Source organism: Eretmochelys imbricata, chromosome 4 (assembly GCF_965152235.1).
Source record: "Eretmochelys imbricata isolate rEreImb1 chromosome 4, rEreImb1.hap1, whole genome shotgun sequence".
In the NCBI taxonomy this organism is placed as follows: domain Eukaryota; kingdom Metazoa; phylum Chordata; order Testudines; family Cheloniidae; genus Eretmochelys; species Eretmochelys imbricata.
In genome coordinates this window covers 12,473,090-12,499,905 of record NC_135575.1, presented here as the reverse complement: position 1 = coordinate 12,499,905, position 26,816 = coordinate 12,473,090, and the positions used below count along the sequence as shown (strand labels likewise).

General features: G+C 43.3%; 1 protein-coding gene across 2 annotated transcripts in view; it reads right to left on the bottom strand.

Annotated features, from left to right (window-relative positions):
• Positions 1-26,610, bottom strand: part of YTHDC1 (YTH N6-methyladenosine RNA binding protein C1) — a 33,688-nt gene extending 7,078 nt beyond the window's left edge. Inside the window, exons 1-11 of one of the 2 annotated variants that reach the window (XM_077814839.1) lie at positions 26,366-26,610; positions 18,527-18,628; positions 17,565-17,893; positions 17,073-17,430; positions 15,228-15,317; positions 14,711-14,764; positions 14,019-14,113; positions 4,422-4,530; positions 4,209-4,326; positions 3,006-3,090; positions 1,307-1,473 (exon numbers count right to left, since the gene is read on the bottom strand). In XM_077814839.1, the coding sequence (XP_077670965.1) occupies positions 1,307-1,473; positions 3,006-3,090; positions 4,209-4,326; positions 4,422-4,530; positions 14,019-14,113; positions 14,711-14,764; positions 15,228-15,317; positions 17,073-17,430; positions 17,565-17,893; positions 18,527-18,628; positions 26,366-26,393 (1,535 nt within the window). In that variant the 5' untranslated portion in view covers positions 26,394-26,610. The remainder of the gene's footprint in view (positions 1-1,306; positions 1,474-3,005; positions 3,091-4,208; positions 4,327-4,421; positions 4,531-14,018; positions 14,114-14,710; positions 14,765-15,227; positions 15,318-17,072; positions 17,431-17,564; positions 17,894-18,526; positions 18,629-26,365) is intronic. The other variant, XM_077814840.1, reaches the window with a different exon arrangement.
• Between the last annotated feature and the right edge of the window lie 206 nt (positions 26,611-26,816).

Genomic DNA, 26,816 nt, shown 5'->3' with positions numbered 1-26,816 from the left:
ATATAGTAGTCCAACTACTGACTTTAAGCTGTAAGCCACATACATAAATGGAGGCCCTGGCAGGCTTGAGAAGGTGTGGTGGTGTTATATGTATAGTTTGCAGTCCATTGCAAAACCTTCACTTGTAAATACTTTATTGCACTGGAAACCTCTTAGCTTAACTTCAAAAGCCATCTTGGTGCTCAGTCCTTTAAAGCCAAAAATATGGGGGCGCTGCCAGGTTTCCTCCTACCTACTCGTTACAGTGTCCTTTTTAAGCTCAAGGAAATGGGGACTCTTGTTGGGTATCTGTACCTACCACAGGATGTTTCCGCAAAGAGGAAACTTAACCAAAGGTTTCAGCCCAAACCATACAGTCTTTAGCAGGAAAAAAAAACTTTAGATTTATCTGTAAGCAAAGTGGCTACACACAGGGAAAAGGTGTTTGGTAGAAGGGCTTATATCAGTTCTTTGCAAAGACTTCTCCAATTCTGTAACAAGTTATACCCCCTTTTCCTGGTAAATGCTGTTAAGTTCATAAAGCAGTGATCAATAACCATGTCGATCCTCTAAAAACACTTTAAAGTCCACAGGTACTGCCAACATCTGGAAAGGTTGTATATACAGACACAGCAACAGCCATTCTTTTTGGTTTGTTGCCGGGTCTCCAAGGGCCACTCGATCCCCTTTGGAAAGAACCTACTGTTTTCAGAAGCTCAGCAAGATGTGTGAATTCAGTGGTTACATGTTAGAGAATATTTGGCAATGGGGTTAACACATCACGGTGATACAATTTGAAATAGTCCCAATAATGCTCCTCTTGAATATCAAAATTATTTAAATATTTTATCCTCAAAATGAGGCGGCATCTTCTGCAAAATTATAAGTGATCCTTATAAAAGTCCCATATTTGATAAGGCTTATCCAGAGACACACCTGAAAGAAAAGGCTTTTACAAGATATTAACATATTTTGGCATATAAAGACTTCCTCTTCCTCCATCTAGCCTGCTCATAATAAATCCAAGCTTACCTATGGCTGACATTACATGTTGTATTATCTGTATAAAAGATCTAGTCTAAACTAGACAGCTTTATTTATATAAGAACTATTTTTCTGCAAAAGCAAAGATCCCCATTTTCCTCTTGAAATATGACAGATCGGGGGACAATGTGAAATCCTCAATGAAGCCACAAACTCGTCCATGCAGCTTGATTTGAGGATTTTCTCTCTTCTTTATCGCAGGGAAAGCTTTTGATGAATCACATTCCTCCATCACGTTATTCTGATACATGTGCCTATTATCAGTCCAAAGAACGTTTCTAACCTTCCCACATCCCGGACTGGTTCTCGACGGGATGGACGTCCTCTTGATCGGGGCTGTGAATGCATTCGTCGCTTGTGCCGCATTTTATGAATGACTTGATACAAGTCAATGCTTTCATCAGGAGGGAATAGGAGACAAAGCTGGGTTCCACATTCAAGCTCAATTTCCTAGAATTAGTTAGAAGTTAAACAGTGATTTACAAGCTGAAAACAAAGAACCTCTCTCATTAATTACTTTCTCCAGGTACAGAAACACTTTGAAAAGAAGACCTCAATCCCACAAAATAATCAGCACAGTACAGTTTTATTAGCTTCAATGCTTTGGGGATATTTAGCATCATCATAAAATAGCCCTCTGCTGAGGACACAATACCTTCCTAATAGACATCCAGGTCAGCTTCATTTCATTATTGTTTAAAATTGAAAGAGTTTTTTGTAATCACATAAAATTAAGGAAAATAATCACCACGTACCTTAATCAGTTTACACTGTAGTCTGGAATATATGGATGATAATCCCACAAGCATGGTGAAGCAGATTTATTTTCAAGAATTAAATGTTATCCAAACTCAGTGAAAGAACCATAAGCAGTTTGTGAAACTGAGGTTTAATTTGTGTAATTACTGTATATTATGTTTCTAGCATATAAGGCAATTTGTTACAGCTAACTGAAAGCATACATTTTACCGTTCATACGTTACCTGAATATACTGGAATATGCTCTCCAATGGTTCATTAATTTCATATAATCATTTTAAAAATGGGATTGACTGCAATTCTTCCGACAGTTAGGGGGACAGAAAGTATTTTCGTTTTAAAACATTTGTTTAGCCATTTAAAGGGCAACTGTCAAAGAATCAGATAAAATTCCTTTAAACAATATTAATAAAAATTTTAAAAAGCATACTCTGATTTGCACTGTCCATTTGCTTTTTGTAAATTATTAATTTTGAACAGTAAAATCGGATAGATAGTTCTACTGCCTCTAGAGTCACTTTTACTTTGTTCCTATGTACAAGATGAATCGTGTTTGGATCTACCACACTGCAGGGGAATATTTAACCCGCAACACCCCCGCTCAAAAAAAAAAAAATTGTTTTTTTTAAAATAAAAACCATTCATGTTGATTTTGAAGAGCGTTTTTAAATAAAACGTAAGTTACTGGAGTTGACAGTGTCCATTTCAGTGTATTCTCGAATATTTGGTAGAACTAAGAGGTACCAGCTTGCATTTTAAAGGTGTGCCTATTACAATGGTAGAATGTGTCAGAAGAAACTTAATACGTAAGGCAAACCCAGTGCAAAAGACAGAATTGAAAGCACCAGAACTTGTTCTAAAAAGCACAATACTCTACTACAAAGTGAAAAAGTTATAGCACCACAAACTTAACATAAAATTCGTTACACTGCAACTTTGAAAGTTTGTTAGCACCAACTGCTGCTCATCACATTATATCCAGACCAAAATTGCTGATAATTTGCTTAACCTAACTGATAAACTTACTTTTGCAATTCTGCTCTCTCTCCAGTACTATGAGCAATCAACCTTGCCCCACATATGCCCTTGTCAACGAAAGCTGTACTGCAAGAGCTGAATAGTTATAAGAGTTTAAAAGTTATCACACCTTGAGTAAGTTTATCTAAATCAAGTCTTTTGTTTCACTTTATTACTAAAGGCATTGATTAAAAAAATTGACAAACCTGTCCGTCACGTCCAATCTTTACTGGTTTATGTTCATTCCAAGGATTGGTCAGGTGAGCAGATTTAGTGAAGGGTAATTCACGCCTAAATATGCAAGTGGTATCATTTATAGTTATTTTGTCTATTTAGTTTAAAAAATGCATACAATAGGACATTATGTACTGTATAACCTCATTAATTTGCCCTATGACATGATCCTTTGAGAATTACTGACTTAAAAATCCATGCATTTAGATATCTGTATTTCAATATTATGGAGTTCAGAATATACTAGTCTATTTTACAAAAAAAACCACCCAAACAATGTTAGCACGGAGACCTCTCACTACAGCACTCTATTTAACTTCTGAGGTGATAAGAGCATGTACTAATTTATAAATGCTGGTTAGCAAGGTTCTCTTGTATAGATAAGACTATTATTGTTCAGTGTGCTACTAAATAACAGAAGTTCCAACTCTGACATACTGCCGCCTAAAATGCTAACACATATAAATCTGGTAACGTTCGAGTTCTGGTGGGTACAATTCTCTAGATTTTGTCTGAGCCAAGTGGAAGTAGCATTACATCTTTGAGGATGCATTAGATTATTGGATAATCACTGGAGGAAATTTCCTACAAGTGCTCCCAGAACTTGATCGTCTTGCTTATGTTTGTTTTATGACCTTTTAGTAGGCATGTCCCATCACTTTACCTACTGTTTTACATCAGATATGCATAATTTATTCCATCCAAAAAGGAGCATCTATTCCCCCCGACCTGGCCTTCATTTTAACAAGTTTTGAGGCAGTAGCATCTTTCATGCTTAGCCAGACCCCGTGGTAGAAAACACTTCCCCTCTGAGTTTTTATTCTGCTCTCCAGGGCTGCGAGTCCAGAACATTTCAAAGGAACACTGTTTTATAAAAGGAAGATTTTAAGGTAACTGCAAACAAATGCTTGTAATTTATTAGGCTACTAAAAAAAAGGAAGCGCTCAGTTAAAACAAAATCCCTGTGTAAAATGTTTAGGACTATGCAAACAAAAAGCAATTGCTATAGCAATCTCACTTATAGGAAGAAGTCCCAAACCCAGCTATAGTAATAATGGGGCAGATTTTTCCTCACTGAAGTGAATTTCAGTGAGATGGAAATTTTCAAAAGGGGTACAGCCAAACAACAGATAGAATGTATAAATGCTACTATTTAAATGAACAGAAATATTTACCTGCAAATCCAGTCAATTTTAAAGACACCTCCCAACATTTTAGCATTCATTCCTGCAGGCAGAACCCAGTGTATTGGGGATCCTCCATGATGGGATTCAGACGAGAGCCTTGCAAATCCTAGAGGAGTTGAGATACCAGAGGGTAACAGAATAGCTTCTTTAAAAAACAAAACCAACACCACGCCACACATATCAAATGTTACTTTCATTTACCTTGGAATTTTCCACTTTCTCTCACAGAAAATATTAAAATAACACTTCTTGCTGCTCTAAATGCAGCATTAAGCTTCTTCTCGTTCACTGGAAGAGTTGACCAAACACCCTACAAAAAAACCCAAGGGAAATGTACACAAGTCAGTCACTGCAAGAAACTATTCATTAACTCAATATTTTAAAAGAGATTTAAATGGGTGGGGGCGGGGGGAAGAGGCCAGGCTAATGGTCTGGAAGAAAATACTGCGGGGCAGCTGTATTGGAGACCTACTGGTATTGCCAACCCCAATGTTAAAAAGTCATGAGATTTAATAATAATAATTAAAAAAGAAAAAAGGCTCATGTTTAAGCCAATGTGTTGGTTATGGTTTCTGAGTTTTTAGGGTGTACCCAGGTCATCTTTTCAAGTTTTTCCTCTGCAAAAATGACAGTGAGAAACTTAGTTTATATTTTAAAGAAGATTCTCACATAAAGCCCCACCTCCTGGAGTCAGGTTAAGTTTAACACAAAATATCATGGAGTCTTATGATAATTTAAAAAAAAAAATCAAGTCACAAGATTGGGCAACACTGGGACGGCAGAGCTGAAGAATACTGTAGAAAAGCCATAGTTAATGTCAAGGGGAGAGCTCTGCCTGCAGAGTGTTTCAGGCTCTATGCTTCAATTACTGGCACTGAATGCGTTACAGACTAGCCCATGCCAAAGGCACAGAAGAAGAGTTACTTTACATATAAAGACTGCAAGTAAAGTAATACTCTCAAGAATTTGAGCAGTGAATGTGCTGTTGCCAGCTCAGACAGGAAGTCAACATGCTATTGTGGCTTTATTCTCCCAGCAGAAAAGCAAAGGTGCCAAGCACCCACAGCTATGACTTTCCACAGTCCAAGCCCAAAGTTAAAACCCTACTGCAAAGGATTTAATTTTAAGCTTCATTTGATGGTTTTACTTTTTCAATATTAGCACAGTTTAATTAAAAAAAAAAAAAAAGGGGGGGTGGGGGAGAGATAGGCCTCCTGCCCCACCTAAACTGGGTAACATATTGTACTGACTTTTCCCTGTATTTCCTTTCCACATTATTGCCAGCGTGTAACATGCAAATACAAACTGCCCTATCATCCTCTCTGTACGTGGAAAGACAGCTGAGCTGCCCCTGTGGCAGCACCTCCTTCAGCCTAGAAGGGTGATCTGGAGGGCAGGCAATAGAGTGGCCAGAGAGATGCACCATACCCACCTCTTCCCAGACGTTACTCAGAGTAGACACATAATAATACAGCCAGAGACTACAGTTCTGTGTCCCCCCCACAATCCGGCCTATCACATGGGTGTAGTTGAACTCCCATTTTAAAAAGGGAGGTGGAAGTCTCAAGGGAGCTGATGGCTTCAGAAGCCATAGCAGTAAAAGACCCTATTACCAAGAATTAGTGATCCAGCCCAGTGCCCTATTCTACAATGGGGCACACTCTGCCCCTCAATGAAATGGTGAAAACCCTTCACATGGAACTCCACACAAACTTCTCTCTGACAGGAAGCAGTGAGGAGGCCCAAACTTATTTCCTTTCTGAACTGTCTTGCTCCCCGCTCCACCCTCATTGAGTGAGGTTACAATCCAGGATGTATTTTAACCATTTACTCAGTGAGGGGTAAGTTGCCCTGCAAGAAAAGCAGACTAAACAAACAGGAAAGATCAAACTTGGAAGCCTAAAACTAGGAACCTAAATAACATGTGGTCTGATTTCACAGATTCCGAGCACCCCAGCTTGCATTAATTTAACTTCAGGTACTAAAGTTTTTAAACGGATGAAGTGTCCACATATACACAAGTCAGCACCCCTTGACAGCTGTTGAAACTAACTGCATTAAAATGAAATATCCTCCAAAACAGAAGTCATGATACACCACACATATCTAGCAATGCAGGAACTATGCCCTGAATAAATTTAGTAACCGAAGAGAGACCGTGTGCCACATTTTTCAAGAAGTTCTGACAGATTAAGCTCTTTCAGGAAAGGACTTCGTTCTGTGTTTATTTAGCACCTAGCACAATGCCTGGTCCATGACTGGGGCTCCCAGGAGCCACAATAATAATGATAATATTAATATTAAATACCCCATTTTTCCCCTAGATTCAGAAATGTTTTTAAAAAAGTTATAATTGAAATAAATTTCTTGTAGCAAGTCAAATATTGCTCCAAAATGAAGTTACTTACCTGTAACTAGAGGTTCTTTGAGATGCGTGGTCCCTATCTGTATTCCACTGGGGGTTATACACATGCACCCCACGTGCCCGGAGCTTTTGAAAGTACTAGCGTCTGCCCGTCTGCGCATGTGCCCTTGCTTCGCCTCATGGTTTCAACTGAGGCAATAAGGAGTGGGGTAGACTGACTGTGCCTTCAGTTCTTTCTTCAAAGCAAAACAAACAGATCTGTGGCAGAGGGGAAGAACGGTGGGACTGGAATACAGATAGGGACCACACATCTCGGAAGAACCTCCAGTTACAGGTAAGTAACTTCCTCTTCTTCTTTGAATGATAGTCCCTACTGTATTTCCCCGAGGGTGACTGACAAGCAGTACCTAGTCAGGAGGAGGATGCAAGGAAGATGACAGAACCGTGGAACGGAGAACAGCCGCACCAAACGAGGCATCTGCAGCAGAGTCTTGCACCAGGGCAAAATGGGGAAAAAAAGGTAAAGGTATGCACTCAACTCCATGTGGCCGCGCTACGTATGTCCATGAGTGGCATGTCGTGAAGTGCAGCCATTGTTGATGCCTGTGCTCTCACAGAGTGGACTCATACCTCAAGGGGTGAAGACAGCCCCAATAATTGATAGAGCATGAAATCCAATTAGAAATCCTCCGAGTGGAGATGGCCTGCCCCTTAATCCTTTCCGCCATCGCGTCCAAGAGTCCCCAGGGGGCTTCCCGAACGGCTGAGTCCTCTGCAGGTAAAAGACCAGGGCCCTACAGACATCAAGGGAGTGAAGGCATGTGGCTTCGGAAGAAAGGCCATACATGTATGGGTTGGTTGAGGTGAAAGCAGGAAACCACTTTAGGCAGAAACTTGGAATGCAAGCGCCGGGAAACTTTGTCCTTATGGAACGTGGTGAAGAGAGCGGGGAGTTCGGCCATCATGGCCCCTGGTTCGCCTACCCTTCTTGCAGAGGTAACAGCTGCCAGGAAGACAACCTTCACGGAGAGAAGAAAAAGGAAACAGGAGGCCAGAGGTTCGAAGGGTGAGTTCATCAGTGCTGTGAGGACAAAGTTGAGGTTCAGGGTAGGGCTGTCGATTAATCGCAGTTAACTAAAAAAAATTAATCGCAATTAATCTCACTGTTAAACAACAGAATACCAACAGAAATTTAAATATTTTTGATGTTTTTCTACATTTTCAAATATATCGATTTCAATTGCAACACAGACTACAAAGTGTCCAGTGCTCACTTTATTTTTGATTATAAATATTTGCACTGTAAAAATAGGAATTTTTTCAATTTACCTCATAACAAGTACAGTAGTGCAATCTCTTTATCATGAAAGCGCAACTTAAAAATGTAGTTTGTTACAGAACTGCATTCAAAAATAAAAAAAAATGTAAAACTTGAGAGCTTAAGTCTATTCAGTCCTACTTCTTGTTCAGCCAATCGCTAAGAGAAACAAGTTTGTTTGCATTTACAGGAGATAATGCTGCCTACTTCTTAATTACAATGTCACCTGAAAGTGAGAACAGGCGTTTGCATGGCCCTGTTGTAGCTGGCATCACAAGATATTTACATCTCAGATGTGCTAAAGATTCATATGTCCCTTGATGCTTCAACCACCATTCCAGAGGACATGCATCTATGCTGATGACCAGTTCTGCTCGATAATAATCCAAAAGTACAGTGGACCGACTCATGCTCATTTTCATCATCAGAGTCAGATGTAGGCCAGCAGAAGGTTGATTTTCTTTTTTGGTGGCTTGGGTTCTGTAGTTTCTGCATCAGAATGTTGCACTTTTAAAGACTTCTGAGAGCATGCTCCACACCTCATCACTCTCAGATTTTGGAAAGCACTTCAGATTCTTAAACCTTGGGTTGAGTGCTGTAGCTATCTTTAGAAATTCCACATTGGTATCTTCTTTGTATTTTGTCAAATTTGTAGTGAAAGTGTTCTTAAAACGAACAACATGTGCTGAGTCATCATCTGAGACTGCTATAACATGAAATATATGGCAGAATGCGAATAAAACAGAGCAGGAGACATAATTCTCCCCCAAGGAGTTAAGTCACAAATTTAATTAATGCTCTTTTTTTTTTTTAAATTAAATGAGCATCACCACCATGGAAGCATACCCTCTGGAACAATGGCCTAATCACGAAGAGGCACATGAATCTTTAGCGATCCGGGATGTAAATATCTTACGACGCCAGCTACAACAGGGCCATGCAAATGCCTGTTCTCACTTTCAGGTGACATTGTAATTAAGAAGTGGGCAGCATTATCTCCTGTAAATGCAAACAAACTTGTTTCTCTTAGCGATTGGCTGAACAAGAAGTAGGACTGAACAGACTTTTAGGCTCTCAAGTTTTACATTGTTTTATTTTTGAATGCAGTTCTGTAACAAACTACATTTTTAAGTTGCACTTTCATGATAGAGAGATTGCACTACTGTACTTGTTTGAGAGAAATATTTTTCAATTTACATCATTTTTACAGTGCAAATACTTGTAATAAAAATAAAGTGAGCACTGGACACTTTGTATTGTGTTGTAATTGAAACCAACATATTTGAAAATGTAGAAAACATCCACAAATATTTTAATAAATGGTATTCTATTATTGTTTAATCGTACGATTAATCAAGATTAATTTTTTTAAAAATCACTGACAGCCTTAGTTCCGTGGAATGAATGGGAGGATACGAGGCCCTTCCAGAACCTTGCAGTTAATATGTGAGTGAAAACCAAGTGCCCTTCCACAGGACTGTGGAAAGCACTAATGACTGCTATGTGTATCTTGATAAGAGCTGAGAGTGAGTTCAGATACTTTCAGGGACAGGCGATAGTCCAAGAGAAGAGGAATGCCCATGGCCTCAGGGGCAAGCCCTTTCTGCATGGCCCAGGAGGCAATGTTTCCACTTGGCTTGGTAGGATCGCCAAGTGGATTCTTTCCTGTTACTTGTGAGGATGCCTCGTACTACCGATGAGCACTCCCGTTCGAGTCAAGATGCCCATCCAAAAACCAGGGTCTCAAGTGAAGCGTCTGTAGATCAGGATGTCTGATCCTGCTGTTGTGTGATAAGAGCAGCTCTGGGAATGTTGGTATCAGAAATGAAGTATGGTTTGACAGGCGGAGAATAAGTGGAAACCAGAAATAGAGAGGCCAGGACAGGGCGATCAGGATGACAGTCGCGCTCTCCCCCCGCGGAATCTTTGGGAGGACCGAGGGCAGGAGAGGTAGGGGAGGGAAGGCATAATTGAACTGGTCTGACCAGCAGATGACGGTGTTCTTGGAACAGGCTCCGAGCCTGCCCTGGAAGGAGTGCCGTCCGCATTTGGTGCTGGCATGGGAGGCAAAGAGATCCTTGGTCAGAGTCACCCAACAGCCGAAAACGTCTATGACCACGGAATTGTTTAGCTCCCATTTGTGGTCAGCCATGAAATTCCTACTGAGAGCATCCAATCATGTTCTGAGTCCCTGGGAGATAAGCCACTGAAAACAGGATACTGTGTGTGATGCTTCCACACACAGCGCTGGTGATCTTGTACCCCCTTGCTTGTTTATGTAGTAAACAGTGGCAATGTTGTCTGACATGATGAGAACATGACAGGAAGACCTGAGGAGCAGTGGTGAGCCTGAACGGTAGAACTCTGTATTGTAAGTGCCAAGGGCCCATTGTAAAGCTCAAGAACCATCTGTGGTTTGCGTGGATATCTATATTGAAGTAAGCATCTTGTTGTATACGACATGCCTCTTTCTAGCAAGATACGATGGCTGTGAGAATGACCACATAAAACTTCGGCTTGCATTTGAAGTGGTTGAGACCACAGAGATTTAGGGTTTGTTTCGTTCCCCGCTTTTTCTTGGGTACCAGGAAATAGGTGGGGTAGAACCCTGCACCCTGAAAGGTCATGCAAACAGGCTCTATCACCTCTCTCTGCAGGAGTCAGTCCACCTCTAAGGTGAGGATACTATTGTGAGAGTGGTCTAAGAGGTGGGACTGGGACGGGGGGATGTGGATGAGGTAGCACTGTGAACTTGATCATACAGCTATGTTGAACATCATACAGGACCCACTTGTCTATTGTTATCGCACTCCAGGCTGGCAGAAAGTGTGCTAGACAGCCCTGAAAGGAGTGGGTTGTATGAACTGTGGGGTGCAAGGTGGTTCATGGCTCTCTAACTGCACTCAGAATTATTGCTTACGTGAAGTTTGAGTGTGTGATGTCAAAGACTGTGCTGACGGACCAAGCAGACAGGGCCATTGGGTCTTTTGACACTTATGGGGAGGCTCATAGGGTTGTTGATGGAAGAATTGAGGAGCTCTGTGCCATTGTGCAGGAGTTGGATGACAGAATTTGCACAGGGGCGTATAAATACCCAGTGATCACAGGGTGGCTCTACAGTCTTTGAGGGAGTACAGAGAATCATCAATCTTCTAGCTGAAGAGGTGATATTCATCAAAAGGGAGATCCTCAATTGTGTTCTGCACCTCCCTTGGGAAACCACATGAATGCAGCCAGGATTCCCTCCCCAAGACGATCCCTGTGACCATAGTGTGTGAAGATGGGTCCACCGAATCCACCATGGCCTGAAGCGTTGTCTGGGTGACCAGTTTACCTTCTTTTAAAATACCCTGGAAGTGGGCATGATCCTGCTGGGGAAGCTTGACTGCAAAGTCCAAAATTGGTCATAATTCAAAAAGTCATATTTTGTCAGTAATGCCAAGCAATTAGAGATGCGAAACTGAAGGCTGGCTGAAGAAAAGACGATCTAGGAGGTCCAATCTCTTTCTTACCCTCCTTGTCGGAGCGGAAAGTGGGTGTTGCTGCCTGGCCCGTTTAGTAGCAGCCTGAATAACCAGGGAATTGGATGGAAGGGGGATGCAGGAGGGGTGAGAAAGCAGAAACTCAGACCCTTCGTTGGTACATAGTATGTTTTTTGTCTCTCTTTTGGGGTAGGTGCTCAAATGGCCTAGTTGATCAGGAATGCCACTCTGGATGGTACCAATACATGCAGAACATCAAGTAACTGATGTTGGCTGTCCTGCACCTCCTCCAGTGGAATGTGGAGGGCAGCAGTCACCCTATGTAACAGTTCCTGGAATTGGTGCTAGTCGTTCGGAGGCGGAGGAAATAGTCCACAACACTGCCACATCTGGAGATGAGGGAAACTACTCTGGATCCAGCGGAGTCGGGCTAACCAGTGCATCTTCCAACCCCAGGTCCAAACATCTACTTGATGAAGGACAGAGTTGAGAGATGAGGGACTCCTCTTGGGCAGATCAGGAAGATTCAACAGGTAGATATTTGGGCCAAGACCCCCAGTATGGGCAACCAGGAGGATCTTGTGGTTGCTGCAGGGGTCCCCACGGAGTGGGGTACCAGTAGCTCCTGTGCTGAGGAAAGGGAGGATATTGCCACCTAGCTCATGGAACTTTTGGGCACTCATGACGACAGAATGGGAGAAGCAGATCATGTGCTCCATCCGAGTCCTCAGACACTGAGAAGTCAGATCCTTGTTCGAATGGTGGTGCCGTCAGAACGAGCGGATCCGAGTGAGTCACAGGGATGTGCTCAGGAACATGACCCGAAGGCAGCAAGTGCAATGCAGAAGAACGGGGTCTCTTATGAGGCAAATGAACCGGGAGACATGGCGACGTCACCTCACGCAGGACCAACAGTTCATGAGATCCAGGAGCTGACTTGAGCCTCCTCAGTGTCAGTGGCATGCATTCCACAGATGGAACTGGGGATGGAATGGAGGACTGCCTTGGAACCAACGATTCCTGTGACTTTGGCAGTACCGATCCAGAAAAGATACGTGGCTCTGTAACCGGGTAAGGTGGATCCTGTGTTCTATGCAACTTCTTGTTGTGCTTGTGAGCCTTGGAATGTGCCACTTCTCCATGCCTGGAACTCATGGAGAATGCAACGATATTCTTGGGCTTTGAGGAAGAATTACTGCCATGCTTATGCACACGCTTCCTTGCCTCACGGTTAGGTCCCCTTAACGGGATCTGTAATGCTAGTACCAGCAGAACTGGACTGGAGCTCCACTTTAGGAGACATGCTCCTCAACCGCTCAGGCTGATGTACCGGGGTGGTGGTGCTGTCTTCCCCAGCCTGGATCTGAGTGCGGCCTCATGGCTACCTCCATGAGGTGCTTCTTGAGGTGGAGAATCTGGCCTTCCCAGGTATGGGCTGGAAGCAGAGGCAGATACTGCACCTCAATGCGACGTGCAGATCTTTGGTGGAATGCAATACCCAGGCATGGGGAGGGAAGAGGAGAGGAAAGGTGGGTAGCTGGTAAAACAGCATCCCAAAGTCCTTAAAATCCTAAAAACTACTTCTAACACTAAAACTGCTACAACAGTAACAAAATACTAACTATAGACAAGAATAAAACAGTCTTTTTTCTGTATTTAGGAAAATGCATCACAAAAGATGAGAGGACAGAAAAGGCTCCAACTCAGACAATGCGGCGGTGAGAAGGAACTGAGGGTGCAACTGGTATGCCCCGCCCTTTTATCACCTTGGTTGAAACCATGAGGCGGAGGCAAGGGTGCACGTGGACCAGCAGACACTACTACTTTCAAAAGCTCCAGCTCAGAGCGCTTGGTGAATGCATATAACCCTTAGTGCAATACAGATAGGGACCATCATTTGAAAAAGAACTTTTCCTGACTGACTTCCTACATGACCATACTCCAAAACACAGAATTATAGGACCGGAAGGGACCTCAACAGGTGATCTAGTCCAGTATCCTGCACTCAAGACAGGACTAAGTATTATCTAGACATCTGAATACACTGATTCTTTAATACAACAGCCTAAATTTTTCTTTTGCCAAAATTTAATATTAAGAGAATCTTGACCCAGAAATAACAGACATCAATTCAGGCAGTTTTTCATTTGTTTTACTTGGAATTACATGCAGATCAAACTCTCACCATGTACTGAAAGAGGTACATTTAGGGGCCAGAATCGGAGATGCCCCTGGCAAGGGAAGAGAATAACTCAGGTGGCATAAAGTTGGCTGAGCCTGCTGCCATGTCATCCATCACCAACTGCGCTCTCAATATCGGAGGCGTCTCAGTGGTGGATAAAAAACTACCACTCCAATTCTCATCTGGTATACAGTCCTTAGTAATTACAGCCAGCCGGCATAAGTTAAGAGCAGTCAAGGAGCTGCTCTAAGTTGTGCTGGAGCCAGAGCAACTACAATTTGAGAATTAGGAAGCTAAAAATGGGTTTGCAATTTTGGCACAGGAGATAACATCGGCTTGAGGATTCAGAATCAGAATCACTGGCTTCACTTCGTGTGTCATAGTCATTTCTCCCTCTTTCTGTACTAAGTTTCGTGATAAAAAAATCAGTTTCAAGAAAAGTTTGACGTACCTTAGCTTTGGCAAGTGAAACATTTTCATGGTTGTTACTCTTGATGAGAAAAAATCTTGCATCTTGGAGAATATATTTAAGTTTACTGGTTTGGTCTGAAAAACAAAATTTTAAATAAGCTCAAGTTTAAACTTTTAAAAATTATTTCCACAAGGTAGCGGGTGTTTATTTTTAGCCCTCCCAACCCCTACCTAAATCAAGAGTTAAAACCTTCCACCCCCAGCTTCAACCTCGAAGTCTATGCCAAAGAGCACGCAATGCCAAGCTTTTATTTAGAACAAATAAAATAAAATAAAAATTAAAACAAAGTAAAAACTTCAGATAAAAATCAAACAAAGCCTAGTGATGTTCCGATATACTTGTATCCCAGCTTACAGCGCCAGAATAGGTGATGTGAACCATTTATGTCAGGCACTGTTGAATAGAGTATTGTTAAATACATTCTCCTTTTCAAGTAAAAGCATCTCATTGCTACTTTGCTGCTCCTGCAAGAAGCAAATAATTGACACTTTTTTGCACCTCTGATGACATGCAAAAATAAATCAGGATGGAGATGCATCACTGTTTACACTCACAAATCAAGTATTCAGATTGTTATATCGGAACATTACCACTTCGACATAACATAATGAATGGACAGAGACAATGGCTCGTGATGGGGCATGCATTAAAAATTCAAATTTAAATGATACCTTTTTGGACAGCACGAACGGAAGATGATAATTTCTCATGCTTCTTTTCTGAACCTGTGTTTAGCCAAAGTACATTTGTTCAGATTGAGCCTTGATAGAGATAAGATACAATTTCTACAGCCTTGTCACATACAATTTTCATTCATGACAAATTATTCTTCCTGGCGCGCACCCACACACACAAAAATACTGCTCAATGTGCACGAGTGTTTTGTTTTAGTTTTTTGGGTTGTTTTGGTTGTTGTTTTTTGTTTGAACAGTTTCCTACTCAGAAAACTAGTCACTGAATCATCATCTTCCAAGTTTTTTAAAAAAGTGAAAATTCCACTTAAGCAACAGAATAGCATTAAAGTAACAAGAAAGCCTACTTCCCCAAAATTATCCACACAGAACATGCCAAAAGTCAATACAAAATTAACAATTAAAAATTAAGCTGCATACCCCACAAATTTCTACAGCGTTCACATTTCAAGATTTGATATAAGTCAGCATGACAGGCAATAAAAAGAAAAAATACCTGCATATGATTCTGATGCAGAACTTCCACTTCTATCAAAAACAATTGGAGAGATACCTCTAGCTCTCTTCCTTTCCTTCTTTTTCTCATCTAAAAATCCCAAAACAAAGATAAGGAGTACTGTAAATATCACACATGGAAGACAAGAATGGGATGAAAGTACTGGCAATAGATAAATGTGATTTGTGATAACTACAAGATCTAGGTTTCTGTCCTAAGGCCCCTCCTCAAACATCATGTACAACGAGTATTTACCCTAATTTTCAGACTTGTAGTTCATGAGGGAAAGGTAAACAGCAAGAAATTTGAAAGTTCCATACAAAGTTTAAGATACAGAAGTGATTCACTAGGTTTGGGGCTGCTTTAGTTCTTCTCTCCAATGCTTTAGAAATTTACGGTGACACCAAGTAGAAAAATTGTGTTGTGACCAGTGACACTGCTCCTTCATGCTACTCTGTATCCGAAAGCTCAGAAAAGTGATAACAGTAATAATAATAATAAAAAACCACTGGGGCACATTGTCAACAGGTCTCTTTTCCACTAAAAGTTAAATTATACCTCAACTTTTTTCCTGGGAATAAATTACAGCTTCTTTTATTTTTTAGGCTGTTCTCATTCTCTAACTCCAAATACCAAGGCTGGCCCACTTAACCTGTGTCTAAATTAATCAGGAGGACCAGCTATGAAGCTCTCAAAACAAGGAAGCTACATGACAGGAACCCTTTTTAGCAAGATAGTAAGCATGCTTCTCATCAAAACCGAACAATAAAGAAATGCCATGAAGTGATCTCTCTACTGAGCCAAATTATATGATCTTTTTCAAGACTTCATCCAACCTTCCAAGTTAATCTATACCAAAAGAACCAAGTAATCAATAAATTTAGCAACACCCCATAAAAAGGGCTTCACTGAGTCTTAAATTCCAAGAGGAATTTAATATTAATGAAAATGAAACACTAGCAGAAAAAGCGAGAACCAGACATGGTGTGCAGGCAGTTGCCATGCTATTTCCCTGAGTCCCTATTTCCCGTTAGGCCTGGTCTACGCTGGGGCAGGGTGGATCCACCTAAGATACGCAACTTCAGCTACGAGAATAGCGTAGCTGAAGTCGACGTATCTTAGATTGACTTAGAATCACTTACTTTGCGTCCTTGTGGCGCGGGATCGATGGCCGCCGCTACCCCGTCGACTCCGCTTCCGCCTCTTGCCCTGGTGGAGTTCCGGAGTCGACAGCAGAGCAATTGGGGATCGATTTATCACGTCTACACTAGACAATAGATCGATCACTACCCACCGATCCGGCAGGTAGTGTAGACGTGGCCTTATTCTGGGTCCTGGACTCCTCATCATTCCAAGTTGTGCGGTGTTCTCTCAAATAAATGAGAACACTACATGCATTTTTACTAAGACCCAGCCATCTTATGTAGCTCTCACCTTTGGAGAAATTGCTAAGGCTATAGCCTCACTATTCCACACATCTAGATTTATATTGAACTTCTTGCCATTAACTTTAAATGATAAATCATAAGCGAATCTATAAAAGAAGTAGTGTCAAGTAATACTGACTGCAGTAGCTTTAAGCCAAAGCCAATTCATCTACAGCAATCTGATCCTAGTCTAGTGGAAAGTCATTATTTCCAGGCAAGCCTCAGTGCTAATGTTCCATTACATTGTTTTACCTACATTCACTAAAAAAAAACAAAAAAAACCACCACCTGATGACCAAAGTCAAAGCTAATCCTCACTAGTGCAAGCCAAAAATAAGAAGTCAAGTTTTAAATCTACTGATATTTCAAGAAAGTGAGAAAAACCAGATATCAAGTAGTATAATAAGAAGCAATCTACCTGAAGCATCCGAGCCGGAACCAGATCTGACTGACCCATCTGTGAAGGATGCGGATTCAGAATCAGAATCACTGGCTTCACTTCGTGTGTCATAGTCATTTCCTTCCTTCTGATCTCTCTCATCTTGTTCATATTCTTCTTCTTCCTCCTCCCCTTCTTCTTCTTCTACCTCTTCATCCTCCTCCCCTTCATCATCTTCCTCTTCTTCCATTCCTTCCTCCTCATTTTCTGTGTTCCCTTGCTCAGAGGAACCGCTGCTGCCAGTCTCATGTTCTGAGCCATATTCCTCAGAGTTCACCTCTTCTTTAGAAGAATGGCTGGATCTGCTCAGTCTTCGATCTACGTCGTGCCTAATTCTCTGATGTTCAAAGAGAAAATCAATCAGCAGTCATAGAACACATTGTCTGGATGCACAAAGTGCCTTAAGAGAATGCGCCTTATAAAAGCCTCAAACAATTGTTTTATTTCTAAGGCTGCAATAACTTTTACTACCTCAGAACCATCTGGTGTGGAAGACTTTGCCCTTCTGTCAACATCTCTTTTCCTCATGCAAGTCTTTTCAAGTTGTCCTTTATATGGTTCCCTTGAACTGCCGCTTGACATACGGGTCTTTCGATCATCTGGGCGCTTGTTTCTATCAGACCTCTGATATTCCTCATTCTTGTACTCCGACAGTGGCTTTCCTTTTGTACTCACCATTCTTTTATTATTGCTAACTGATGAGCTAGGCGGCTTTGGCATCATTTGCCTTGATGAATGCATAGAAGGCTTCTGTCTTTTGCTTTCAGCACTTTCCATCCGGTCACTTTTTCTTTTTGATCCTTAAATAAAGACCAATAGAGACCAAGTTCAAAGTTATTTTACACATCAGATTACAAGACTTCTTTTTACGTTTGATAATATTTCTCCTTAAAATCAGCTTTGTCTTAAAGTTGAGCACTCTTAAAAAAATTAACTCTTAAAATTAACTAACCTTTCAAAGCACTCTTAAAAATAATTAACCTTTCAATATTATAGCATTTTACAAATATTAAGTCCTTAACCTCCCAGTCACATTCATGTTTTCCATATTGAGAGACAGAGAAACTGATGCCGAAAGGCTAAGTGACAAGCGCAAGGCCAAACAAGTTACTAGCGAAGCTGGGACTGGAAAAAGAGGACTTCCTTCTTCCTACTCTTGTATTCAGTTTACTAGACCAAAAAATAATTGGTAAGATATCTGCTATATCTGCAGAAAACCCAGATTCACGGTGATCTTCAGATAAAGAGAAGCCCTACTTTATTATGTTTGTCCATAAAGTCAGAGATTACATTATAACGCAGTTGCACAAAAGCCGTTTGGGATTCCATTACCTGGGTTATGAATATTGTCACTTGCTGATTTTAATCATCCTGCACTGTAAAATTTTGCTGTCTACTTTTTAGCAAGATATCTGAGTAGTAAAGCCACATACCCTTTTTCTCATTTTTATCTTGCTCACTATCAGGATTATACAGCTCATCATCTTGGTCTGGAGCATCAGTCAAAATGTCATCCAGAACATTCAGTTCACCATCTGAAAATAATATACATAAATTACAAATACTATTGACAATAATCCATTTTGAAGAAATTCTCTGAAACACTGTTTGTAACCAGCATTAGTTTTTATGTCATTAAATTTATGAATGCATTAACACAGCAATGAAACTTAACAGCTTTTCAATTTCCTCCTTGACTTTAGCTTCAAGTGTCAACAAAATTCAACATGAGAGTACTGTAAGGTGAGAGCATCAACCTTTATGAGGGTAAAAGTTCAGATCACTTCTGTGATATGGCTTCTGCCAAAAAGAGAAGGATTATGGGACTTGCAGTCCAAATGTCATGGGAACTGCATGCTAAACAACAAAAATTCCAGACCAAGGAAAGCAGCAAAGGGAGAACACAGAGATGATAGAACTTAATGACTCTGTCAAGGAGACTGGGGAAAGGCAGGAGGGTTTATCCTGTTAAAGGGAAAGTGCTTAAGGAAAACACATGCAAAAGAAGCCTGGAGAGGAGCCAAAGACCTGTTTGAGAGCCCTACATGAAGAGGAGTAAAACCCTGCAAAAGAGGAAGTGTCTACTGAGACCCTGATGACGCTCTGGTCGCAATTTTGAACTCCATTAGCCAGGGGTCACAGACACCGGAGGCTTCCCTACCAGGGATACAGCCTTTTGCATCTGAAAGTTCTATAGGAACTAAGCAAGAAGGGAGGCTGTCTGAACAGAGTGAAACTAACAAAGCATCAAGGGGTCACTGGAAGCTGGGGTCAAGTTCCCAGCATGCAGCTTTCTCTATCCCATAACATCCATACCCCATAATTCACACTTTTATTTTAAAGAGAGATCCCACAAACCCACATGGCACTGTCCACCCTCTGACTGAAGGTGGAAGTCTGCACAACTCTGTATAGTCTCATAAACACTGCAAATACAGGATGCATGATTCTCCAGTATCAGAGATGCAGGAAGAACGACAACAATGGAGGACATGATGATTTTTTCGAGGACAGATTGCTAATGGACATAGTGAAAAACAATTCAAGGCTGTTGGTGGCATTCATGAAGCAGCTGCAGATGGCAGAGCACCAATTCTGGGCCCAAGAAATTAGCACTGACTGGTGGGATCACATCACAATGAAGGTTTGGGATGACTAGCAGTAGCTGCAGAACTCTAGGATGCAAAAGGCCACATTCCTGGATCTGTATGCAGAGCTCACCTCTCCAGTGGATGGAGAGCAAATGAGGCAGTTCGGAAGCGAACGATGATTGCGCTATGAAAGCTTGCAATGCCTGATTTTTACCGGTCAGTGGGAAATTACAGAGTTGGAAAATCCTCAGTGGGGGCGGTTTTCATGCAAGTGTGTAGGGCCATTAATCACGTCCTGCTAAGCAGGTCTGTGAGTCTCCGCAACGTGCAGGTCGTCACGGTTGAATTTGCAGCAATGGGGCTGCTGCACTGTGGTGGGACAAACAAACAGCATGCCTAGCCCTATTTTGGCACCACCACGTTGCCACAGCGTACATCAACAGAAAGGGCTTCTTTTCTGTAGTTTTGCAAGTCTTGGTGGATCACCTGGGATGTTTCACTGATATCAGTGTGGACTGGTCAGGGAAGGTGCATTATGCTCGCAACTTTAAGAATACAAGACTGTTCAGAGAGCAGCAAGCAGGGACATTCTTTCCTGACTGATGGATTACCACAGGCGATGCTGATATACCAGCAGTAATCCTGGAGGACCCAGTATACCACATGCTCCTCTGGCTCCTGAAGCCATATACCAGCCACCTTGACAACACCAAGGAAAGATTCAACTACCAGCTCAGCAGGTGCTGAATGACAGTTGTGCTTTTGAAGGCATATTGGCATTATTTATTCACTGCGATCCAATCTTGTGAGAGAAATACCCCAATAGTGATAGCTGCCTATTGTGTCCTGCATAATATTTGTGAGGCAAACGGGGAAAAGCTGCTGTCGGGGTAGAGAGAGGAGATGGAGCAACTGTCTGGGGAGTCTGAACTGCCAGACACAATGGCTATTAGAGGACCTCAATGTGGAGCTATGAAGTTGAGGGAGGCTTTGAAAGAGCACTTTAACAGTGTGATGTGACAGATTGTGCTCTAAGTGGCCCTGAAATTCTGGGGCCTGTTTAGAATTGTGTAGTGCTTGGTGTACATTTACACCCCTGTCATACAATGAACCAATGAATTATTCTGGTCTCCTCTACCTTTATACACTATTTCAGTTTCAGTGAAAGTGTATTATGCGGTGCTGGCTGTAGATTTATACATGACTAGGGTGTTTTCATGAACCTAAGAGATCTGTGGTGCTGTACACTTAAAAGTATTGAGTGCTCTGAGTTCTGCTATACATTCTGCAGAGCATGTGGTGAACGAATAAAGATGAGTTTATCTTCAAAAATAGAAATTTATTGACTAACAAAAGGAGTGAAAAAGTGCTAAAAAGGACAATACAACACAAATTTCCTACATAAATTAACCAAATGCAACTTTATATTTAGAATGACGAACAGTTTTGTCCATTTCAGTGCAGAAATGCAGTCAATTTTAGCAACACATATACCTGCCAGTCCCTTGAATGCAACAGTAAGTGACTGAGACATCCCTGACGCCTGCACTGCATCCGAAAGTATCTGGAAATATCTTGCCTCTTTCCCTTTGCAATATAAAGCTTGATAGACATCTCTGCCAGAAAGGACTCGATTTGCTGTACTCACTCATCCTCAGGAAGATACTGAGTGCATTCTTGAAGGAAATGGTCTGGGGAAGGTTTTGGGGAAAGACTGTACAGTCCTACCAAATAATGTTGAGGACTCCAGTGTTTGAGGCAATCAGGAACCAAGCAGAATCAGAAGGGTCCTATTCTCCAAAACTAGCCTGTGTGTCTATTTCAGAAGATTCTGAACTGCACAATAAACAGAGGTTTTGCTCCTTGGGGTTAAGAGGCTTGCAACTCTTCCATTTCTGAGGAAAAAGAAGCAACACATTCTGATTCTGTCCTTACCGGACACGTTTGAATCCAAACACATTAGTATAAGCCCTTGCCCTCTAGGGTAGGAGGGGTGGAAAATGAAAATATAGCCTAGCTTTGCTCTAGTATTTGAGACACCCTTTTGCCAAAGAAACTCCCTATGTCCTCAAGCTCTAGTTACTATGTATTAAAAGTCTGACAGAAGCACACACTTGTATCTATAGGCACCTATGCCCAAGACTGATGTTCTTGCTGCTGTTACCAACAAATGACATGAGAACCACATACCTAGTTGTGTAAATGCTAATAAAATCTGCCAGAATTCTTTGTGCTTTTCCACAAAGCTATAAGCCCTCTTCCATAGCTTGAGCTGCACTTTGTCCAGAAAGGACAGGTAGCTTACATCAAAATCTGTTGCCACTGTAGCCCAAGAAAACATTTTTCCAGGGACATCTTAGTACCTTAATTCTCAGTCCAGGGAAGTCAAGCAGCAAGTCTCAAATCTTAGCCCTGGCCATAGCTCACTGCCATCAGGCTTATGGTGAAGCAGCAGCATCCCCAAACAAGTATTTCTGCTTAAGTCGCTTTAGCTATATCCACAGTCGAGTAAAGGTGCTATCACAACTCCTTTACCAACTGGCTCAGAACTGGGTGCAGGGGTATTGCAAACTTAAAGGATGATTGTTGCAAGGTTAGATCTTTCAGGAAACCCACAGGGCTGGACAGGAACCAAATGATAATTGGTGACTTTAGTCATCTATTCTAAAATGTGTGGAAAAGGTGATCTTCCAGGGGAGTTCCTTGTCTTTTTCCTCTGTGGATGTACATTTGGTTCTGAATCTCCAGTTTCCCGAGTAGCCAAAGAGCACTTCTTCTGTTCAACAGGGCTACCTCAATATGTATGTGAATGAGGGATAGCCAGCACTGCCAAAGCAAGTGGTGACACCAGCTGTCCCAGTAAACTACAAGTAGTACCACTGATAAGAATCACCACTAGCTCAGGTTGCATCAAGACATATTTCAGATACTCCTATGGCACCAAGCTTTCAACCAGCCCTAGTATAGGACGCTGCTTTGAAGCCCTGAGAACAGTTAAAAAGCCCATAATGTAATCAAAGCAATCTACATAAATCACATAATCAGCCTGTCTCCTAGGATATGCAAGCTCCCCCACCCCCATGCAACCCTGCTATTCAGACAGTGATTGCTGCAGGCCTTGTGTGTAGTAACTGGTAGGCAGAGAATGAGCAATAATGGTTGTAAGTTGGGGTATATCCCTAGTCAAGCACCAAAAGGGTCATGTCTACACTAAAAAATTATGTTGACTTAAGTTACACTGACATACAGCCACCAGAGTTATGAAATCGCTTTTGCAGGTCCACACTACGCTCTGTCTGTCGGTGTTGCACGTCCTAACCAGGAGCATTTGCACCAATTTAACTGTCCGTGTGGGCCATCGTGGGATGGCTTCTGAAAGCCAGCAACACTCAATGTAAGCAACGCAGTGACTACACTGACACTGAGTCTACTTAAGCCAGGGGTGGGCAGACTTTTTGGCCCGAGGGCTACATCTGGTTATGGAAATCGTATGGCAGGCCATGAATGCTCATGGTTCCCAGCCAATGGGAGCTGCAGGAGTCTAGGGCAGGGGCAGCGTGTGGAGCCCCTGGCTGCCCCTACACATAAGAGCCAGCGGGGGACATGCTGCTGCTTCCAGGATCCGTGCATAGCCACAGCATCTGCGGAACAAGTCAAGCCCCAGACCCCGCTCCCCGTCGGGAGTTCAAGGGCTGGATGCGGCCCTGGGGCCATAGTTTGCCCAGCTTTGACCTAAGTGCTATGAAATATTTTCTGTTATGAAAATATTTCTTAATGCAGTTTTTTGTGGAGATATATTTTCAGAGCATCAGACTTACAACCACAGCGTTATTACAGTATACCCATGCATGACCGGCAGCTTAAAGGCCTGATTAAACTAATACTTTTTTTAAAAAAAATAATTCTTACATATGTTACCAATTGTGTATCAGAGCATTAAACCTAGAAAAAAAATCAACACATTTGCTTTCTGCTCAGCACTGAACAGTAAAAAAATGAAATTAATCAATTTTTCTTTGCACTCATCATATAGTTGCTGTAACATTTGGTTTGCAAATGCTATGGGGAATATATAAAAGCTTGCATTTACAATTCCTAAACTGAGGGAATATATTAAACTGGCAATGTACCTTTTTACATACCATATCAGCAAGTACACATGCACACGGCAGTAAGCATCATCAGAGCACTAGGTACTATCATATTGCAGTATTGGTTCCAAAAGGCAGAAAGCAGATAGACAGACACCAGAGGAGATAGCACAACTGGAGACAAAGCTCACAATTCCCTTCTGATGTTTGAATGTGATGTATTAAGTAATACTAATATGCACACATAGCTATGCTCTCATTGTCATTACCATCACTATGTATACCCATGCTCATCCTTTGAACGACACTAAAGAAGTCAGAAAGAGAAAAGGCCTGTTACAGCATGCAGCTAGTTCTGCCAACCATGGGACTGTTCCCTGTGGTATACTGCTTATAAGAAAACCCCAAGAATTACAAACATCAGAATTCTGAACTGATCAGTCAACCACACACGTCATTTAGAACCAGAAGTAGGCAATCAGGCAGCAGCAAAGACAAAACAAACAAAAAACAAATATAGTACAGTACTGTGTTAAGCACCCAGGGAAAATAAAGGGAAAATTTAAAAGTAAAGATTTGATGAAGTAAGGAAACTGTTTCTGTGCTTGCTTCATTTAAATTAAGATGGTTCAAAGCAGCATTTTTCTTCCGCATAGTAAAGTTTCAAAGCTGTATTAAGTCACTGTTTAGTTGTAAATTTTTGACATAACCAAATTGTTTTGTTCAGCGTTATGAACAACCTCCATTCCCAAACTGTTCATAACTCTGAGGTTCTACTGTACTACTTTGGCTGAGTACAGTTTGAGATGTCCAACCTAAGTAATGTAATACTTTGGCCTACCTTTGGTGGTTGGGTTTAAGTATGAGGGTACTGTTGGTGGCCTGTGATATATAGGACATGAGACTAGACCAGGAATTCTCAAACGGAGGTCACCGGTTATTACCTGGCGGTGTCACAAAACGGCAGCCCACATTAAATTAAAAAACTCTGTTTTAATTTATAAGGGGGGGGGGGTGTCACACTCAGAGTCTTGCTGTTTGAAAAGGGCTGTTGCCTCTACAAGAAGTTTGAGAACCACTGGAGTAGATGATCTGGTGGTCTCAAACTCTATAGACTCTACTGAGGTTTCTACCATTTCCCTGATATTTAGTACATTTCCCCCTCTTTCAGTAATTCCAGTATATTTCTCTGTGGTGCTGCAAGTCACTTTAAGGAGAGCTACAAAACCTATAAATATAAGAAGTCATCTCTAAGTTGTTACATGAAGGGGCCTCACAGCAGCTGTAGCTCCTATGTTGGAATCTCTGCACACAAGAAACCACACCAGAGAAAAAGAGAGCCCTGAACAAGGGCATGCAGACCAGCTGCCACTCCCCACCTCTAAAGCATCACAGCACGATGGGGTAATCCGACAGGCATACAAAGCCAATAAGTGGTACGAAGCTTAAAAGTAGTGGCTATTCCCCCCTCACAGCAGTAACATGTTATATAAGTCTAACAGAACAAATTATGTATACAGCCCGCCCAAAGGTTTAACAGATGGATCTACATCCAGTTCCTTCATCCCGATCATACAGTTGACGCTTCAGAAGAAAATTAGGAAAGATTTTTGTAATTAGTTTCATTTATTCTGGTAAAACCAAAAAGAGATTTTCCACATCCCTCCCCTCCACCCCGGTAGGGCAGCTGACCCCTCTCCCAGCCATTCCCCCCCACATCCCTTCTGCCCCTGCAGGGCAGCTGAGCGCCCTCCGCCCCCCCCCCACATCTCCCATCCCCCACAGGGCAGCTGAGCCCCCTCCAGCCATTCACCCCCACATCCCCTCCACCCGCGCAGCACAGCTAACCCCCCCCAACCCCCACATCCGCTCCACCCCCGCAGGGCAGCTAATCCCTCCCAGTCCCCCCACATTCCCTCTGTCCCGCAGGGCAGCTGACCCCCCCAGCCCCCCCACATCCCCTCCACCCCCACAGGGCAGCTGACCCCCCCAGCCCCCCCACATCCCCTCCACCCCCACAGGGCAGCTGACCCCCCCACCACCCAGCCCCCCCACATCCCCTCCACCCCCACAGGGCAGCTGACCCCCCCACCACCCAGCCCCCCCACATCCCCTCCACCCCCACAGGGCAGCTGACCCCCCCACCACCCCGCCCCCCCACATCCCCTCCACCCCCACAGGGCAGCTGACCCCCCCAGCCCCCCACATCCCCTCCACCCCCACAGGGCAGCTGACCCCCCCAGCCCCCCCACATCCCCTCCACCCCCACAGGGCAGCTGACCCCCCCACCACCCAGCCCCCCCACATCCCCTCCACCCCCACAGGGCAGCTGACCCCCCCCCCACATCCCCTCCGTCCCGCAGGGCAGCTGATCCAGTCCCCCCCAGCCCCCCCACATCCCCTCCGTCCCGCAAGGCAGTTGATCCCCCCGCCACCCAGCCCCCCCACATCCGCTCCACCCCCGCAAGGCAGCTGATCCAGTCCCCCCCAGCCAGTCCCCCAAACCGCCCACCCCCTTGCCGTGAGGGGCCCCCTCCCCGACACAGGGCAGTGCGGAGCACGGATGTCCCGCCCCAGCGAGGCCCGCTACCTTTCTCCTCCCGGCTGTCCGCCGCCATCCCGCCGCCGCCGCCGCCTCCCCTCAGGGGCCGGCCGCCTCGCGCTCTGCTCACAGCGCCGGCGAGGCGGGACGCTGGGGGGCGGGGCGGGGCGCGCGGCCGCGCGGAAGAGGCGGGCGCGGAAAGGAGCAGGGCTGCGGGGTCTCGTTGCGGGCCGGGCCGCCGAGCGTCTGGCTGGAGAGCCCCTAAGATGGAGGCTGCTTCCTGCGTGCAACAATCCCCCTCCCACAATGCACCGCTTTGTTTACGCTTCTGGCGTCATAATGCAGACTGCGTCTGACCTCATCGCGCAGAGTCCGCCCGGAAGGGCTCCAAGTAGATCAGGTGGGGCAGGCCGTGTCACGTGACTCCGCAGGCCGCCCTTGGCCGCCGCCATCTTGCGCCTGGGCGGGGTCAGCGGCCCGCCTTGCCCGACGCTCCCCC